The sequence below is a fragment of the Choloepus didactylus genome, chromosome 9 (assembly GCF_015220235.1).
Source record: "Choloepus didactylus isolate mChoDid1 chromosome 9, mChoDid1.pri, whole genome shotgun sequence".
In the NCBI taxonomy this organism is placed as follows: Eukaryota; Metazoa; Chordata; class Mammalia; order Pilosa; family Megalonychidae; genus Choloepus; species Choloepus didactylus.
In genome coordinates, this window is record NC_051315.1 from 39,879,354 (window position 1) to 39,899,901 (window position 20,548).

The following is a 20,548-nucleotide window of genomic DNA, read 5'->3' on the forward strand; positions in this document are numbered from 1 at the left end:
CAATTCATTCTTTCTGAAGCCAAATTTCATTTACTACCCCTGATTTCAGAATTCAACAATGCTCTCAGAAACAAGACTAGAAAATAAGACTTTAGTTTCTAGAATTGATCCCTTTGTGTCAAACAAAATACATTCAACCTGAAGTAGCAAATAAAAGACCTCGTTGGGAAATTGCACATGAATTTTTCTCAGGATTTTCATAATTTCATTGCATAGGTCATTCACAATTTGCTTATTATCCACAGAGCAGAGGCCCTGTAAATGTTACAGCTTTCACATACATCACTTTGAATCTGCATCATATTTTTGGCCAATTCAAAGCTCATGGCATCGGGAAGCATGTTGTAGGAATGGATCAAGTTCCTGTAGTTGGTGTTGGTGACCACTTCCTGAGACTTCTTGGCGGCCACCACACTGAGCATGTCCACTGGGGTGTGGAAGGATGTCTTGGATTTCTCATATCCCTTCTTGTATTCTCGGTCTGACTGCATCTTTGCCACTTGCATGAAATGCACTAACTTGGGGTCATCTTCTAGGCTCCGGAAGCCAATGTGCTTCCCTTTGGCTTGTTCATAAGCTTGCTTGTATTTGTACTGTGAACAGAAGGGGAAGCATGGTGATGAAAACGGTGAAGGAAAGAGAACAAAATATCATTCACTAGATGTCATTAGCTTTTCTGTAAGTGTAGGGTGTCAGAGTTACTCTAAAATTGGAAAGGGAAGAGGGGCAGAGAATGAAATCTTTCTACTTCAAATTTCTTGCTGGGCTTGAGTCCAAAGAAAGAAAGTGACCTCAGAGTTAATTCAAAAGACTTCTAAATAAGTTGGTTTGGGGTTAGAGAGCAGCTTTTCCCACTCAGCTCTCCAACCAGCAGACTAGGCTGCAGGTGCAATTTCACAAGGTGCATCCTCAAATTCAGGAAAGAGCCTGGCCATGAGTCTCCTGGGTAAAATGTGTAGATTAGATCCCCATGTTTCTTAGAATTGCCCATAATGGATTTGAATACTCTAAAAGCAATTTATTTCAACAAAAGCCAGTCACTTTGTACACTGAATGAAGAACAAATGATTAGAGGGTACATAGACTAGGCTAAGGGATATATCGTGTATGTTACATGGATGGTGTGTTCCCAACACTGAGTAGAGCTGACTGTGGCTCCTGAACACAAGCAAGCTCAGCTCATTTAATCTCATTCACTCAGCTAAGGAAGCCCAATAGAAGCACTCACATCACTTGCAATGTCTCTAGAGGCTCTTGCAGCCTTTATTGAGATGGCATCAGGCCTCAGGTCATATCCTTTCTTCTTTTCTTCTTCCCAGCCAGCTTTGTACAGTTTCTAAACCATTAGATAGAGAAACAATCACATCTTGTTATTTGCATTGGAATGGGGATGCCTATTTCAAACTGATTATTACTCAGGTGACAGACATCCCATAAATACTAGTTCCCTTCAACATTCTTTCCCATGTTTGTTGTTGCTAATCTACTTACATCACTCATGGTGATTTGGTTTACTTTGGAGAGTAAAATATCTGGCGTATCAGGCATGACATGAATAGTGGACTTGTCTTTGTTCCATTTCTCAGTGTAAAGCCTCTGCAACGAGAAGGTCAGACATGTGGGTTTACAGCAGAAGTCTGTAATAATGCTACTGAAAGGAAGAGAGTCTGCATTCCCATGAAGAAGTTAAAGCAAACATTGGAAATGGGTTGAAACAGCAAGAAGATGAGAAAAGACATCATCAGGCAAGAGAAGCCTCTTCCACTTCAGCAACAGATGTCCCTTTGCCCTGACTTCACAACTGTGTGGAGTGTTTTGTGGTTCCGCAGTGTCCTCAGCATGGTGTTGAGAGATAGCCGAGTGTTGACGTAAAATACAATGAAACTTACGGAACCCCTCTCCCTCCTCCACCATAAAAATGCTGAAGACAACTCCAGAGCACTGCCAGGCTCAGCAGCGCCAGCTCTGTGCCAAGGGGTGCAGGTGAGTTCTTACCTTATCCATAATCAGCTTGTTACTTTTGTTGAGTACTTGCTCCATGGTGTCCATGGCATAGGTGAACTTCAGCTTCTCGGGGTGCTGGCGGTATTTCTTCTCACTAAGAATCTGTCCTGCTTTCTTTGCCTTCTCGACCTCCAGGGACTCTATGGGGATCCAGCCAATCCCCTTCATCCAGTTGGTGAAGTCGGATCTGTATAGGTTCTTTACAAAAAGGGGGAAATTCTCATTTCAGAAAGGGTCAGGGCTTGGATTTCTTCTGCTAGATGATTTACTCATTATCAAAAAGGGAAAAATGGGGGGAATAATCTGCTTTTTTTAAAAAACAGCAGTTTTACTAATAATCTGCTTTTTATGCCCCATTGTCTTTTGGAAAAAATTAATCATAAAAGCAACTGCATTCATGGTGATTTTGAACACCTGACCCAACAATTCCTTTAAGAAGTAACTTTCCTGGAGAAAAGAAAAATTAACAGAAAGATGTCTCCATCTGAGCCATGATACTTAGAATAGAGCTCATCTTCCTTATCTATAAGGAATAGTATTTTGCACTAGAAGGGATGTTATCACTCATTTGAAGCTCTTGATTTTTCATGGAATACATCAAATATTGGGTCTAACCAACAATCCTTAAAAAAATACACAGTAACCACCAAAAAAAAAAAAAGAAGACTAGAAAGCATTAAAAAGTGTGATATCCTAAAACTCCAAATCCTGTAGGGGATCCCTAATTACATGAAGCCCAACCAGGTTTAGGATGGAGCAAGTGAAATTCCCTTGTTCTTGTCCCTCCCTCCTGCTGGCTAGAAATGGATAACTGTGTTGGCACTACTGTCATGGCTACATACATCACTCTGAATCTGCATGGCGTTCCGGGAGTGTTCTACATTCAGGGCGTCAGGCAGGAGCGTGTAGTCATGGAAGGGTTGTCTGTAGTTGGTGTTGGTAACAACTTCCTGAGATTTCTTTGCAGCTGTCACACTGAACATATCGAAGGGCGTGTGGTACCTGGTCTTGCTTGCTTCATACCCCTTTTTGTACTCACGATCTGACTGCATTTTGGCCACATTCATGTAGTGAACCAGTTTAGGGTCATCCTGAAGACTGAGAAATCCAATTTGCTTGCCTCTGGTTTTCTCATAGGCCTCCTTATATTTGAACTATGTGAAAAAGAAGGGCCGGCAGAAGTTTGATCGGGTAGCGCATAGGACATACTAAAATATTAAACCATATTCGTATAATGAAGTAACTGAAAGCAGAATTCAAGTTGAAGCTAGGTAAAGCCTAAGTTTCTGAGTATTTTAAAATAAACAACTAGCAAACTGTTTGCAATGGATGGTGTTGAGACTGCTCTGGGGACAATTAAGAATGGGATGATTTGTAGCTTATTTCTAGATTTTTGTAAGTAGATTCCTTAAATATGTGCAGAGGTTCCCAAAAAGTTTGACGATTCAGCATCTGATGCATATTTTTTATAATCTTGTTTCCACTATTAATTTGAATTTACCTTATAAAGTATTTGCATAATCGTGAATAGATTTCAGCAAAGTCCTTGTATAAATTAGTGTATTGGACTCTAAATGAATGCATTGTTACTCTATCAAGGCATTTATTGTATCAATCCACATGAAGAATATAACTTAAATTAATAAAAATCAATTAACTAGCTAATTAAAATCCTTTTATGTAATCTATGATGCTTTCTGGTTTTCCATATTCACCAGAACTTTCTCTGATGGAAATTACAAAATTTAAAAATTGTTTTCTTTTAAAACACTTGGACACTTTTTTGATTTAGTGATAGTTTAGTATATCAAGACATTTTCTTTACAAAATCCAAATAAGTTTTTCAGTTCACAACTTAAATTATACTGAGTGTTCCAAATATTTCATAGTTAAAAATAAATTCTTCTTTATAATAGCTGTATTAATTTTTTTAAGATATTTTAAGTGATGAAATATGAAAAAATTGTTGGCACTTAGGATATTAGGAATTTTTAAAATATTATAATTTCCTGATTTGCTTGCTAATTGAACTTACATAGCCACATGCACCATGTAAAGATTTTTAAAATATATAGAAAGAGAGTTTACTACTTTCAAATCAAACTTACATCGCTAGCAATATTCCTTGAACTTTTTGCAGCAACTATTGGAATGGCATCTGATCTCAAATCGTAGCCCTTGGCAAGAGTCTTCTTCCAGTCTGCTTTATAATGACTCTTCAAAAAAGGAACAGTTATTTATTATTTGAAATAATTAAAAGGAGAATGAAACAGGATGCCAAAATCTTTCTTATAAAACATGTTACAATATATCCCTTTCTATTAAGAGAATCCAAGAGTTAGGGCTATTAATTCATCTGTTATGTCTCTATCAGATTCTTCTAAAAACATCAGTAAACAGAGTATCATACTGTTGTACACACAGTATGATCTCAACCTCTTTAAAAATATATGACCCAAAGTAGTCCCAAATACCTAGGTCCCTACCTAAAATTCTATAAAAGAGTCACTCACTAAGTTTAACTCTCAGAAACTTAAATCCACCAGAGTCCTAAAACCCAGAAGCAACAGCCTCTTTAAGAACAACAATCAGATGCAACCCCCTTCCCCATACTGTCCACACTCCCTTTAATATGGACAAATTAGGGTGCTCACTGCCTTGACACCCCTGAAGATGGAGAAAGAAATTGAGAGAAAGGGGTAGCAACAAACAAGATAATATTTAACAAAAGTCTATGAGTGAGGAAACTTTATATAATTATATATGTATTTTTAGATGCTGGGGCCTTGGAATGGCTGGAAGGAGGTAAATGACATGGTGGAAATGTGGTCTACAGCATCCTTTGGGATTTGTTCTGTGGCTACTCGATAAATTGTGCCTTGAAGGGCTTTACCTTTCTATATATATACCTTGTATTGCATAATAAGAACTGAAATTGTGGAACTGTAATCCATTACAATTTTTGAAATTACCTATATGACTGCTTGCTGAGCTGTACATTGAGAGATGACACCTTTCTGCATGTATGTTATATTTTGCAATATTGGAAATGGCTGAAGTTGTGGAACTGTGACCCATGACATTCTTTGAAATTTGCTAACAACTTGTGAAATCATACTTTGAAAATTATCACTGTTATGTATATATGGTAAAATTCACAATAAAGCAAAACAAAAAATAAATAAAAAATAAAAATATATGTTTGCGTAACACCAAGATGCAAAGGTAATGCTTCAAAGGTTAACAGTGGTTGTTTCTCAGTGTGGAGTAACATGATTTTAGTTTTTTCTTTCATAAATTTTTTATATTTTCCAAATTTTCTATAATAAGAATGACTTAATTTTTTGGTATTTTTTGTAAAAAAGCATTTCAAACTTACAGAAAAGTGTAGACACTAATAAAAAATTCTGATGTAATGTCATCCATCTGTAAAAACTCTTAATGTTTGCCTTTATATATTTCTTATGAAATCAGAAAAAATTTTTTTAAACTAACCAAAACATAGAAGTGAATAACAAAAAGTATAGTTGGAAACCAAAGAGAGCCTAAAACTTTGGGAAGAACTGATTAAACCTTTTTTTTTTCAAGAAACGAACAACTTCATTCAGGTTTGATTATGTTAAATTAGAATTTATCAACTTTTTTTTAAAAGAGGAAACAATTCATAATAGACATCACCACCAACTAGGTATCTCAGCTACCCTAGGAAGAGGCTAATTATAAATAAGCAAGCAAAAAAGTGTTTCTAAAGAAAATTGCACTAAACTCCTTTTGAAAGTTTTAATAAGCGAAACAAAAGTTTTACAAAACTTTTCTTACTATAGTCAGCTATGCACTTCTGTATTTTCCAGTCTTATCTACCCCATTTTGTTCCAATATTTTAAAATGCTGGTCACAACCTACTAGACTGATGTCACGACTCACTAATAGGTCACTCACAGCCTGAACTGAATGACATTTGGTGGTGTTCTCTCTTTTGATGTTCTATGATAAGGATTCAGTCTGGAGGACTCAAAAGTGTTCCCACTCAATTTGCTCACCTTAAAATTCTCAGTGTGTGAATTCCACTGACTAGAAAGAAGAAACCTACCCAAGCAGGAATTAGGCTGGCACCAGGCCAAATACTCACGTCACTCATGTTGTAGGCATTGACCTTTGCTTGAATAAACTGAGGCAATTCAGGCTCCATGGTGTACTTGTGTTTCAGTTTTTCCCCTTCCACCTTGTAGTTCAACTAAACAGAAAGGAAACAGGATGCAAATGGCATTAGCTCACATAATGTAAGCTTCATCAAGCCAACACTTCTTTAAAAATGCTTTTAAAAATGCTTTCCATGCACAAAGCAAATACTACATGATGACAATGATGGGCTCCAGGACACACATTCATTCCACCAATATTTACTGGACAGCATTGTGTACCAGGCATGGTACTGGTTTGTGTTCAAAGTGGTAATAACAGGCAGACCCGGTCCTTGCCCCCGTGAAGCTTACAGTCCACTAGAGAAGACAGACAATAAAAATGTAACTTGCACCATATAATTAAAATGTGAAATGTGTTGCAAATGGAAGAGCTGTTGGAGAAGACCAAGGGTGGTCAGCAAAGGCTCTCTGAGAAGGTGAACTTCATGTTCAGACTTGAAGAAAAGGGAGGGGTGCTGGAGAGACAAAGAGGAAGAACGTTCCAGTGCCTGGAAGGGCCCTGAGATGGAAAGGACTCTGCCAGCCCGCGGAGGCCTGAGGGACTAACAGCAGCCCACGCCCTATGGCTGGACTGTGCCGTGGGAGGTCGAGAGAATTAGATGCCAAGTTAATAAGCTTGGAGTTTATTTCAAGTTCAAGGAGAAGAACTAAGGGAATTTAAGTGTAAGAGTGGTGTGCTCTGGTGTATGTTTTAAGACTGTCTCTCTGGTGGCTGAGTGAGACCTCAGGCAGGGAGCCCGGTTGCAGGTTACTGCAGCTGTCCCCACCTGAGAGACATGGAAGCCTCCACTAGGGTTGGTGGCAGCTGAAAGACCTAGAAGAACTCTGGCAGGATAGCTGAGAGACAGTTAAGAGTTGACCCAACAGGTGTATTTGATGTGGGGGTCTCACAGGCAGAAGTCAGTAGTGCCTACCAGGTTTCCAGCTTGAGTAAATGGGTGGATGTCGGTGGCATTTATTAGGATGAAGAAGACTTAATCTAGTAAGTGAAGTTTTCCCAGCTAACTGGAAAAACACAGTGAGAAGGTACACCTAGACTGGGACAAAGGGCTTCAGAAGAGGCCATGCCATGAGTGATCACTAAAATAGAATTAATCCAGAAATGCCTCTGGTAATTGGTGGCAAGAGCTGCCCTGAGATAATCCTCAATTCTGAGCAAAGCAAAGCATTCCCCACCCTCCAAGATCTGGGGGCTGAAAGTACAAAATCTTCCCTTCTTTGCCTTTTACTTACTTCTCTCTCTGGCGGATGGGTTTTAAAGGAACTCCGAAATTACCAAATGGTGTGAAAGCACTAAGTATGCCAATTAGCATCTGATGGAAAGAATAAGGGTCTAGAGAGACCTGGGCTCAGAAATGAGACCCCAGACGACTCTGCAAGTAAACAGCTTCTCTCTATGACTCTCAGAACATTGCACTATTATGCAAGGGGATGAGGGCATTATGCCTTCTTCCGTGTGGCTAGGCAAAACCATTACAACACAGTCCAGTAAGAAGCTTATTTGGCAACTCAGACTCATGAATGACAATAGTAATAATGCTATTTCATATGTATAATGGGTAAGGTTTTTCTTGTGAATAGCACAGAAGCTCTACCTTTGGAAAATGGAGCAAATCTGGAACAACCCCCCTCTCCTGCTCCCCGTTTTTCCTATGTTCAAGATCCATGTTGCTTCAAAAGTAAAACCCTTCTGCTATGCCTTGGAATGCAATTTTATTTGCTCACATAAATACACGCTCGTGCACTGAATTGGAAAGAATGGCGGAGTGGCTTGGTCATGGTGGTTATTCATGGACAAGCACTGTTGAAGGAAAACTGCTTACATCACTTAGCTGCTTCGTGTTCCGCTGAGCCAAAACCATGCCCATCGAATCAGGCAAGCTTGTGAACTTGATGGTATCCGGGTGCTGTCGATATTTCCTTTCATTTAACGCATCACCTGCTTTTTTGACCTTCTCAGCCTCCAGAGAACCAATGGGGATCCATCCAATGCCCTTGAAGAAGCTGTTATATTCATCTTTATATATATTCTGTAAGAGAGTAACTTCATATGAGGAGATAACCAAGAGAAGAGTCAAGGGATGTTTCTGAAATCTGCAAATCTATCTAAGAGAACCCCTCAACATGCTCATGTCTGTAACAGAGGTCTTGGCTATGTCTGGCACACAGTGTAGTATCTGGGACTTGGCAAGAAGAAAAGGCAGCTTTGCAGTTAGGGCGCATTATACAACATGGAAGGGAATCTAGATCACATATTTCCATGGGTACTGCTAAAAAATGTGTCTGTTTTGACAATAAATTGGGTATCCTTTTGATTTCACTGAAGTTTCCAAAACTTTAAATTTCATCTGAATTTTCTCTGTGGGCCTACATTGTCCACCTAGGCTACTCCCGATCCCAGTTGGAGAGAGACATTTTCACTAAGCACAAATAAATGAACACCATTTCTCCTCCTTGCAGAGGAAGGTTCTTGAAGAAATCTAGTGGTCTGAATATCAGGCCCCCACCCTGTGCCATGAATCACGCTGCAATCACAAAGCCCTCCTGGTTCATTTTTGATTACTCATCAAACAGATTTACATGGATGAGAGTGTAACCTTGAGCTAAAAAAAGAAGGAAAAAGAAAAAAAACTTCCTGAATTCAGAAAGATTAGAAAATTCTCCTAGTTTGTATTATCCAGGAGAGAATGGGGAAAACCCATTCCCTCCTGGTAAGAACAACACGTCTTGGAAGAGTTAGGGGAATATGGTTTTATTTTTGAACCATAAATTAATAAAGACAATGTTAATGATTATGATAGAAGCACAGAAAGCAAAAACACAGCTTGTCTATTTATACCCTTGTTCATCTTTCCATCATGGTCATTTATTTTAAAGTGCATTTAAAAAAATATCCTACCGCATGCTGAAGTCTGATGAAAGAAAGAAAAGATCATCCCTGAACTACAAAAATCTCTGTTTGGTCATGCTACACATACTTACATCACTCTGAATTTGATGTGCATGCCTTGTGTGCTCCAAACTCATGGCGTCAGGGAGGTATGTGTAATGATGTATTGGCTGTTTGTAATTGATATTGGTGGTGACATCCTGGGCCATCTTTGCAGCTGTGATGCTAACCATATCCCCAGGAATATGATGGCTGGTTTTCGTGTTTTCGTAGTTCTTTTTGTACTCGCGATCAGACTGCAGCTTTGCCAGATTCATATAGTGGACTAGCTTGGGATCATCCTCGATGCTTCTAAAACCCACATGCTTGCCCTTTGCCTTCTCATAAGCTTCCCTGTATTTATACTGCGGAGATAGAATTTGATTAGCAAATTCCTAAGCATTTATAACATTATGTATAGCAGTTAAGTTCAGACAAAAAGGCACTCAGAACATTGTGACTCTCTGGAAGATTGTACAAGAAATGCAAACCACACCATCCTCTGGAAAGTTCTAAGTGAAAGCATTTATTTCAAAAACTGCTGAGGTTTTGAGGGTGTATCATGATAAATTCAGGACCAGATTCTTTTCTTTGCCATGAATTCTATGGATGGTTTGCATGTAGAGCTCTTTTAAAACAACTGATATTTTACACTTGATATGAACATGAACACATTGCAAATATGAGACCGATATCTCTTTATTAATGTAATTCACATCACTGGGATGTGAATTTGCCTATCCAGTATGTTATTTCACAGAATATTGGAAATTATTGAGGAAATCTTTCTGTTCCCCTTGGCCTGGTGATATGTGCACAAAGGGGCAGAAAAGACTTCTAAAGAAATCTACATGAAAGAATTTTACTCTAAGATCCTCTTGGTGGGGTGGGGGTTGGGGAGGCAGAAAACTTTACTCTGTTCATCTCAGGTTGACCTGATTTGTTTAAAACAAAAAACCCTCTTCTTCCCAGGTGGCAACAATTTAGATGCTGTCTATGCAGGTAGCTGGGCTTTACCCAACCAATCTCTCAGCAGCTACTCTCCAGGACTGCTGCTGGAGCACCTGCAAATGAATTAAGGAGCAAATGAATTAAGAAAATAAGGGTAGGAACTGCTGTGAGTTTTCCCCATAAGTAAAAACCTAACTACCACAAAAGTTCTGCTGACCAAGTTCTTTAACTGTTGGGATCAGAAATGGGATGTAGATTAAGTTACGCTGTAATAGGTCAAAACCTTAACTTTTATACAAGAGAATTCAAATCTACCTAAATCCCACAGACTTAAGCACTAATTTAGAAACAAGGGTTCAGCAGGTGAAAGAGGTTATCAAGTAATTGCTAGGCAGGTTTTAAAAAAAAAAAACCTGTGCAAGTGCTAAAAAATTGTTAACGTCACACTTTAGACTTTCACTTTCTCCTTAAAACTAGAAATATATTTCATAGGGATTGTATACAAACCTTTGAGGGAGACATTTTTATTACTATCCCTATGTGAAAAGCAGCAGTTCTTACCCCTCCCTTCCCCAACCCCTGAACACATGGTTGGTTTCTTCTCTTTTTCCAAACCAGGACTGTAATCTATAAGATAGAGTGTGTCAGTGAATTCTGGAGGGTGTGTTTTTGAAAATTTTGTCTTTCAAAGATAGGAAGACATACAAACATCAACTTTTTCTATGATGGAGGAAATAGGCATCGATTTACTGGAATCAAAATTATATCTTAGAAAAGTGGGAAACAATTGGCTTGAAAAATCAGTACATTTTACATAACATTTTCTCAATTTTCCTAAATACAATTATAATGCAACAGTCATCTGTACTGTTAGTTCAATCAGGGTGTTCCCATTGGAAATAAATGCAGGCTGTCAGGGAAATGTGTCAGTGAAGGAAATTCGGCCTCTGAATCAGCTGCTGTCAGATTTAGGACAGCTCTTCCAAGTGGGGTCAACCAGAAAGAATCACAAAAATGTGGAAAAATGACACGTTTTCAAAATGATATTTTGTGGAGAATTTAGATGTCCTTAATCCAACATATTGTTTTCAATGAGTTATTTTAAAAAGCATGCACTTGATAACTTTTTAAAAAGGCAATCCCCCAGATTTCACCCCAAATTTTTACTCACGTCACTGGCAATGTTTCTCGAAGCCTTGGCGGCAGTGATGGGAATAGCGTCACCCAGCACATTGTTGCCCTTGGCTATTAAATCATGCCAGTCCTGTTTATAACACACCTGGGTGGAAAAGCAGGATGTTAGCATGCTGTGTTTTATTCAGCTGAAGTGATTCCTCAACACCTGGAATTGTTTTGTCCTTTTCCAGACATAAGTTAAAGGAATCTCCCAGAGCACATAATGTTTTAGGGAGACACATTAGCAAAGCATCATACTTTGCAGAGCATAAAGTCATTGGACTCGGCACTAAATATTCACTCAAGTCTGTTGGCAGCACATATTGAATAGGGATATTGAAAAAACTAGAGCGTGTTCAGAGGAGAGTAATAAAGACTGGGGAAACCATCATGTATGACAACTACAGGACAAAATGATGTTGTTCTGTCTTACAAAAGGAGGATCAAGGGAAGACCAGGTGGTCTTTAAAATTTTTAGGGTTGTTGGAAGAAAAAAAGATTTTACTTTATTTTTATTTTTCTGGAGGATATTAATCTCTTCTAGGTGCAAAACTAGGAGATCTAGGTAGACATCCTAGAGGAATAGATTTGAGCTGTCCTACAATTGAAAGGGCTGACTCAAGAAGTAGAGAATCATCACCATGGATATGCTCCACCAGGGTCTATGTGGGAAATTTATCTAAAAAACTGCCAAGGCCTCGTCCTACTCTAAGATTCTATTATATTATGGTGAGGTTTGCGTTTTGCACTCCACCAAAGACCAACTTACATCACTGATATTGTAAGCGTTGCACCTGGCCTGGAGAAACTGAGGGTGATCAGGACTCAAAGTGTATTTGTGTTTCACATCTTCTCCTTTAGCTTTGTATAAGATCTGCAACACACAATCAAAAAAGTAAAATGCATTACAGGTAGTACTGAAAGAAAATCTATTAATTGCATTCTTAAAGGAGTTATTCCTAGCACAAGCCTTCACTATCTCTATTGTTAAAAATCATCGAAGATATCTTCCTATTTAAAAAAAAAAAAACAAAAATCCAAGCATCTTGCTATCTTTAGGAAGACCCAAGCTCTGTGTATTACAATTTATACAGGAAAAAATCCTGAAGAAAATTAAATTCTTTGGCTCCCAGAGACGAGTGGAAAGTAAATTAAAATATGAACAACTGAATTTACCAAAGCCAAATAAATTCATACTCTCTCAGTGGAGTTAAGAGTTTTCTCCCCTAGAGATTAAATAGAATTAAGTCTTTCACTTCTGCTAAAAACTTCCCAATTATAATTTTATCTGTAAAATCATATAATGATTTCCTCATGATATAAAAACCCTTTTACATGAATCCTGTGCACTCAAAAGGGTGGCCATTTTGAATAGATCCAATTTTGCCATTTCAAAGAATTACATACACTTTTCATTGAAAGATATCAAAGTATATGATGTAGAAATCTTATTGTACCCTCCTCTTGGTAATGGAAAAGAAATGAATTGCATAGTATCTAAAATTAAAACAGAACCTGTAACACAAGTAGATTCTCAATTTCTTGACTATCAGTTATCAGATAAACTCCCTTTCCTGGACATATCTGTGTGGAATATCACACATAGATCAGTGTATATGTAGCATAAATAAGGTCTGGAAATGGCTAGATTAACCCTCAAATACTAAATAATTTCTTCTAGGAACCTACGAGTTATCTTTAATTCCTCACTGCCTTTAGGACCAGTATCTAAGCACTCATCAAATCCATCATTTCTACCTTCTAAACACTCCTTCTCTCCCACTGCTACTGCCATAATTTAAGTCGAAGAAAGGCTTATATTTTTAATTATATTTAATTTAATATTAAGTTAATATTTAATTAATTATAATTAATCTCCCCACCTCTTGTCTCTCCATTTCAGCCTCTGCACTTTTTTGCCAGAGTTATCTTTTAAAACACAAACTGCTATGTGATTACATGGATTAAAAACTTTCAGTACCTCCTATTGCCTACTCCATTATCTATTCCATAACACCCAGACTCCATAAATTAGCATACAAGACCTACACTGATCCTATTACAATCCTACAGCTTTCACTGTCCTTCTATTCATTCCTTCTTGACCTTCACGACACAATTCCTTTTACCAGGAATGCTACACTTCCCTTGGTTATCAGGGAAACACTGGTAGGCAATCACCTTCCCTTGTACTTTCCCAGCACACGTCTCTCCCGCACATTCATCTTTCTGTATGGCAATGTTCTGTTTACATACGATCCCTCCACTAATCCTTGTCTCTTTCATCTTTTTACCATCAGCTCATAATACAATGTCTGGATCGCCTGGCTCTCTGGTAGGTGCTCAAAGATATACTTTCAATGAATGAATGTCTCTCTAACTCTGCTCTACGTCAAACTTTCCTTTAGATCTGACTTTAGCCAGAGCACACATGCATTGCTCATGGACAGATAAACGATATACTGATTGCCACCAAGATTTAAGTTTAAAAAGTCTCTGTGATAAGTATGTGATGAATTCTGAGGAGCAAAAATATATACTCCTGTGTATTATAAACAGAACCATTATTTCCTTGTATTAATTTTTTTTATGAAAAGAAAAATATGAACAACTTATTGTCGAATAGTACAGGATGAATTTACATAATAAAGTGGTTGGGATCTAGGCTTTAATTTTGTTTGTGTGTGTGCCTGTGTGTGCCAGTATAGTACTGGGGTAGAGCTTTTTACAATGTGTCAAACTTATCTAATAACACGGTACTTTGAAGGTAGTTAAAAAGGAAAAAGTTTTAAAATGGAAAGTAAAAAGCAAAATAGAAGAAAAGGAAAGTGTTAGTGCCTAAACTAAGAGTAATGATAATTTTTATTTTAAAATTAAATACATAATAATTTTTTAAATGAAAAGATATGGCTCAGAAGAATAAAAATGTTGAGCTGATATTTTTTTTCAGAAGGCATCACCCACATCCTCCATCCCCTCTCCTTTGGTATACTCACATCACTGATCTGCTTCGTGTTCTGTTTTGCCTGGACCATCACTGGGGAGTCCACGATGCTGGTAAATTTCAGGGTGTCTGGATGTTGCCTGTATTTCTTTTCATTGAGGGCATCACCAGCCTTTCTAACTTTTTCGGCATCAAGACTGCCAATAGGTATCCAACCAATACCTTTCATCCAGGTGTTATAGTCTTCCTTGTAGGCATTCTAGGGCAAAGAGAGAAAAGAGGAGCAAGTGCCCCAGGCAGTGGCTTCTTTTACGGCAGTGGAGGAGCTTAAAGGGGGACTCCCTTGAGGAGTAAAGGTCACTTACATCGCTCTGAATGCGCATCATGTTTTTCGACAACTCCAGGTCCATGGCATCAGGCAGGTAGGTGTAATGATGGAGAGGATGCTTATAGTTGACATTGCTGACAACATCCTGAGCTTTCTTAGCTGCCACTACATTGACCATATCGTGAGGTGTGCTGTGTTTGGTCTTTGTCTTCTCATAGTCTTTTTTATACTCCCGGTCCGATTGTAGTTTGGCCACATTCATATAGTGAACCAGTTTAGGATCATCTTGGAGACTTAGGAAGCCAATCATTTTCCCTTTGGCTTTTTCATAACCTTTCTTGTACTGAACCTATTGAAAATAAATGTGGGCATATTTTAAAATGTAGTTATGAAGATTTTACTGAACAATGAGGCCATGATTTGAGGCAGATGAGTATCCCAGAAATTACTCTACTCAAATAACCAAACAATCAGATATTCAATTGTATATACTTTAGGGGTGGTAATGTTATTGTAATTCATATCAATGATAAGAGAAATTTCTATTTTGTTACTTTTCACTTAGACACTGCCAGAAAAAGAGGAAAAGATAGACATTTCAAAATCTCTATGAATTATATTGTGTTGCTAATGAAGGGAAACCCCAAGTGCTGGCTATTTGATAGTAGAGAATTTTAATGATAATCTAATTGGCTCTGAATAATAAAGTGAGGGGAATTGAAGCTTCCTTAGGGAGACCTGTAGAGCAACCGTTGAAACATAGAAGCAGAGCTGTCAGGGAAGGATTGTGCATGTGTTGAGAAGAGGGTAGATGTGTGTAACAAGCCTGGTGAATAGCACTCACAGAGAAAGGGGGACAGGGAGAAATTATGGACTTAAGGCAATTTAAACCACTTCCTCATTTCAAACGGTCAGTAAAGTTGCTTTTGGGATTTGGAAGGAAATCAAAAGGGAAGGGCTGGGTTCCATCTCTGGGATGTGCAAAGCAGAAAGAGAAAGCTTCAGGGAAAGAAAAAGCAGGTGAGCTAGAGAGACCAGCATGTGCAAAGCAGGAGCCTGAGGGAATCTGCAGAACGAAAACCTCAGGGTATTTGCAGAAATCTTGGAGAAGGGTATTACACTTCCTACAGGACAACAGGTGGGGGCTTAAGCCAAATTAATTTACATCTCAAAGAGCAAAGTGACTTCAGTTCACATATGGTTAAAGTAAGACAGGATAAGAAATAAAATTCTTCACTTTAATGGCACCTAATGACCATTTGGGGCTGTGAAACTTGAGGCCAATGCATCAGTCTGTAGAAGCAATGAAGTAAAAAGAGAGAGGTAAGGGAAAGAGGGAGATCATATAAATCAAGAAAGTTTTGAGTTAAATTTTATCAACAGGAAGCTTTTAGGATTTAAACAGTAAATAACTTCTTTATTTCCACAAGGGAAATAATGTGAATTTGTGCAGAAATTTAGATGAGAATTTAAACTTAGAGTTCTCAACTAGAACTTCCCAGTAAGAGGCTATACAAGTCCTTTCCCCTAAGAAAATTCAGATCTGTTTTGGGAGCCCACCCGGATCAAGAAGGTGGAACAAGATGCTTCAAGGCTCCATCCCCCTACAAAAGCTTTCAACAACCAGTAAGAACTGGCAGAAACATCTTTCTTGAAGCTCCCAAAAACAGTTAAAGGATTGCAGTAATAGGGTGAGCGGCAAATCAAGAAAAAGGCAACTTAAAAGCCGTAGGATCTCAGGGTGCCCTGGTGGGCCCCTACCCCAACTCCTCCCAGTTTGGTGCAGAGCTGGCCTCCACTCCCAGTGCAGGTCCCTTGCCCAGTTCTGAAGGAGGAGAGCAATCCATGAGCACATATTGGGAGCATGTAGGTCTGGCTCAATCTGTCTGCCGGTAGCTGGAGGGACTGAACCAGGACACTCCTCCTGGGCTTGCTAGCCAAGAACTTTCCCTGTGTGTAGAAGGCAACTCACAGAGCCCTACTACCAGCAGTCAAGCAGTGGCTGCCTGGGGCAAGATTGCTGGCTTTTGGGTAAAAAGTGTCTGGGACCATGAAGAAACTGTTTCTTAGGGAAAAGTAGATTTTGGTAGACATGTAAGTTGGGGGGTGGGGTGGTGGTTCCTAAGACAAGATGTCCCAAGACAAGACACATGTGCAGAAAGAATCTGGGAGGCCCTTATGCTTTGGCCTTGAGCTGTTGTCTAAACTCATTGTATGGGTAAGTTCTAAAGGACAGCACTCACAAAGGTCAATCTGTAAAGACTGGGGAAGATGTTTTCTTTTTTTCCTTGTGGTTTTGTTGTTGTTGTTGTTGTTGATAGTACCTGGCATTCAAAGAAAGCTCTACCATAATACTAGATTGCTACAAGCCTAAGAAACAGACACCTGGGAGTCCAAATTCCAGCAATAACACATTAAAATATCAAAATGTCCAGGTTTCAACAAAAGATTACAAAACAAACAAAGAAACAGGAAGTGATGTCCCAGGCAAAGGAGAAGATTAGAGCATTAGAAACAATCAGTGAGGAGGATGAGACCTGGGACATTCTAGACAATGACTTCAGAAAAATAGTCCTAAATATGCTCAAAGAGCTAAAGGCAAATTTGGACAAAGAACTAAAGGAAATCAGGAAAACGATAGATGAACACAAAGAGAAGAGCAATGGGGAGATGGAAATTATGAAAAGGAACCAAACAGCTGAAGACCACAGTGACAGAAGTGAAAAATTCCCTAGAGAGGCTCAACAGCAGATTGGAATTGGCAGAAGAAAGAATCAGAACACTGGAAGAGAAGACAATTGAAATCATCCAGATTTGTTTAGGGAATTTTCTTCCTAGTTTTCAACCAGACTTGCTTCCAGTTGGGGATGGTAGACGTGGCAGCTTTCTGGTGATGTGTTAGACAGCAAGTCCACGCCACCCACGTATTCCAGCCTCCGCAGTGTGGCCATCGGCTGAACTTACGTCACTCGCTGCCTGCCGGGCAGCTTTGGCAGCTTTGATTGGGATTGCATCGGTTCTCAGGTCATATCCCTTCCTGCTCAAGTCTTTCAAGTCTGCTTTATACATATTCTGAAAGAAAAATATCAGTTGAACATGACTCGGGGCCACATCCGAAAAGGCTTGTTAACACACACCCGTCAGCGACTGTCCAAACACACACCTCACTGATATTGTAAGCATTAACTTTAGCCTGAAGGATCTGGGGCAAGTCAGCCGGCAGGTTGTATTTGTGCAGTCTTTCCTCTCCTTTGGCTTTGTAAACGATCTGAAAGAGGAAAAACAAACAAACAAAAACAACCATAAACAAATATACAAACAAAGCAAAGCAAATCATTTAATGGCCCAGACATAATTTCAGATCATTTTGAACAGGATGCTTTTTTATGAAAGACACTCTCTGTGCCATCCCCATATTCATCTGCAAATGTCTACAGGCCTTCAAGTTTTCCTGTGCAACTCACGGGGTCCAGTCCTAGTTCTGGTTCTGCCTTTACAAAAGTCCCTGCATATGCACTGGGAGCCCATGGACTTGGATAGGAGCCCTTCCTGGAAATTAGCCAAGGGAAGGTAATGCTGTGAAAATGTCAACCTGCAGACACTTTCCTGAGCATAGGAAAGGCTAATCGGGGGGGAAATATACCAACCACCTATACTATACTCTGTGTATGATTAAAGGGACCTCAGGGGTAGTTTTGACTATGTGTGTTTTTCTGTTTCAGCTCTGACTTAACCTATAACTCGTGTTTAGGATGTAGTGCCCATATTCATTCTTTGTGGTCTCTCCTAGAGATAGGCTTACCGTTTTTCTTGTTATTTAGCATAGGCCTTCTTACCTTTTCCTTAGAAGGCATTGTTAAATGGCTGAAAGGACAGTCAGCACAATATTCACCGTGCTGTGCTCTTGCACATAATTCTCCAGTAAAACTAGGTGTGCTTTAATAATGGAAATCTGGGGGAACTGTCCAGTTGCTTATGCAATTGAAGCTGTTTATACCTCCTAACAACTGTAGGTTATCAGACATTTGAAATAAAAACATATTTGTATGGGTGAACAGTTGCTTTGTTAGCATTTATTAAAATATAGGTAGGATTAACACTTACATCACTCCTCTGGGCCTGGTTAATTTTAGACTGTACTATAATAGGAGCATCTTCGATCGAGGTAAACTTGAGAGTGTCTGGATGCTGGCGATATTTTTTCTGTATGGCAAATTAAAAAGAGGAAACACAATCATACTATTCAGCGAAGGCTACTAAATCAAAATTCCTTGAAATTTATTTTGGAGGGACAAGGGGATTTGTCCTGACTTTAAAATGTAAAAGTACAGTCTCGGTTGGCTTGATAGAAACATATACAAAGCAAAAGCGAATGTTTAAGAATCAGTTTAATTTTGGATTGTTTGGGGCAGCACACACCAACCATTCTCAGGAATCAGACAAACTACTCGCTTAATTTCTTGTTTACAATGTGAAAGAAGTCACTCTCGGCTAAGCAGAACCCAGAAACATCCCAGCAAATTCTAAAGGATTAACTGGAAAGTAAGCAAGGAGATTTGGAGAGTCTTTTCTATGCAGTAACAAGTTCTCAGGGATGTAATTTTCCCTGACACTCCATCAGCAACTACAGTACAGAAGCTCTCTGGTTGAGGGAGGGGGAATGAAGAAGTAGGGCAACGGCTAGGGGTTATAAATAAGAGAGGGGGCTTCTGCTTCGCAAGCCTTAGAGTGTGGTTAGTAGACAGGTTATTGCTAAAGTGCTGGAGAGGTGCAAGAAAGGGCCACTGGGAAGGTGGCCCAATTAGGAGAGACAACTTCAGCCACCCTTGTTCCCATATGCTTTGTTTATTCTCTCAGTCCTCTCCCTTGTGCATGTTAAACAGCCTACTTTTGTGTATCTAGTAACATCTCTCTTTCAACTTCAATCTTCTGAAAACCACCAACCCAGAAGAAGTTTCTTTGAAAGATCTCTAAGCAGACAAAACAGTTTCACCAAAAGATACAAAAGAAAGCATAAAACCACAACATAACTTGAGTGTGAAAGATGACCCTCACTTTCTCTGTCCTTTATGTAGTCTAACCTCCCAGATAATGTAGTCTCCTGACAGCAGGGAGAATTCTCAGCTATTGACAGAGAAGGGGCAAACTACCCAGCTGTTTCAATAGTCTCAAGAGCATCACTGTTTTTTCCTAGACTGACTAATAATTTAAATTCTACTTCCAAGTCATCAAGAATCTGGCACAGGATATAATACTTCAAAAAGGATTTCTATACTATCTGCATTAGTATAATTGCCAAAAATTGGAAACAATCCACATGTCCATCAACTGGTGAAGGGATAACCAAAATGTGGTATATCCATACAATTAAATACTACTCAGCAATAAAAGGAATGAATTACAGACACACACAGAAACATGGATGAACCCAAATACATTGTGCTAAGTGAAAGAAGCTTCTAGAAAAGACAAAATAATAGAGACAAAAAGCAGATCAGTGTTTGCCTGGGAGCAGGAAGTTTTTGAGGCAACTATTTGGGTGCTAGCAGTGTTCTAAAACAAGGATGTGTTTTAGACAACTGTATAAATTTTTTAAAACTCAAACTGTATACTTTCAGTAGATGAATTTTGTGGTATATAAGTTATACTCAATTAAGCTGTTAAAATATTTCTGTCATGACTGGTTAATGTAAATGATGTTGGTGATGTGCAGGGAGATGTTTACCTACTTGGATAATTCATGCTTGTGGTCAGTTTCTTTCCTCATCAACAATTACTAGCAAACAAAGCAGTAAGGAAGGCACTTCCCAGGAATTGGAGGATTTAACAAAACACATCCATACATCTCTGTATGACACATCCCATGGCTTTACCTCGTTAAGGATGTCTGACGCTCTTTTTGCCTTTTCCATTTCTAAGGACCCAAAAGGTACCCAGCCACAACCTTTCATCCAGCTATTGTAGTCAGCTTTGTATTCAACCTAAAACACCAAAGAAAGGTTATACTTCATCGC

The 20,548-nt window shown here is 38.9% G+C and overlaps 1 protein-coding gene across 1 annotated transcript in view; it reads right to left on the minus strand.

Moving 5' to 3' along the window:
- The window catches only part of NEB (nebulin), a 243,548-nt gene that overhangs the window by 173,802 nt on the left and 49,198 nt on the right, over window positions 1-20,548 (minus strand). Inside the window, 17 exon segments of the mRNA XM_037849798.1 lie at window positions 282-593; window positions 1,229-1,336; window positions 1,492-1,596; window positions 1,996-2,202; window positions 2,847-3,158; window positions 4,113-4,220; window positions 6,134-6,238; window positions 8,030-8,236; window positions 9,189-9,500; window positions 11,258-11,365; window positions 12,032-12,136; window positions 14,259-14,465; window positions 14,572-14,883; window positions 17,499-17,606; window positions 17,698-17,802; window positions 18,639-18,737; window positions 20,408-20,515. Of these exon segments, the coding sequence (XP_037705726.1) occupies window positions 282-593; window positions 1,229-1,336; window positions 1,492-1,596; window positions 1,996-2,202; window positions 2,847-3,158; window positions 4,113-4,220; window positions 6,134-6,238; window positions 8,030-8,236; window positions 9,189-9,500; window positions 11,258-11,365; window positions 12,032-12,136; window positions 14,259-14,465; window positions 14,572-14,883; window positions 17,499-17,606; window positions 17,698-17,802; window positions 18,639-18,737; window positions 20,408-20,515 (2,928 nt within the window).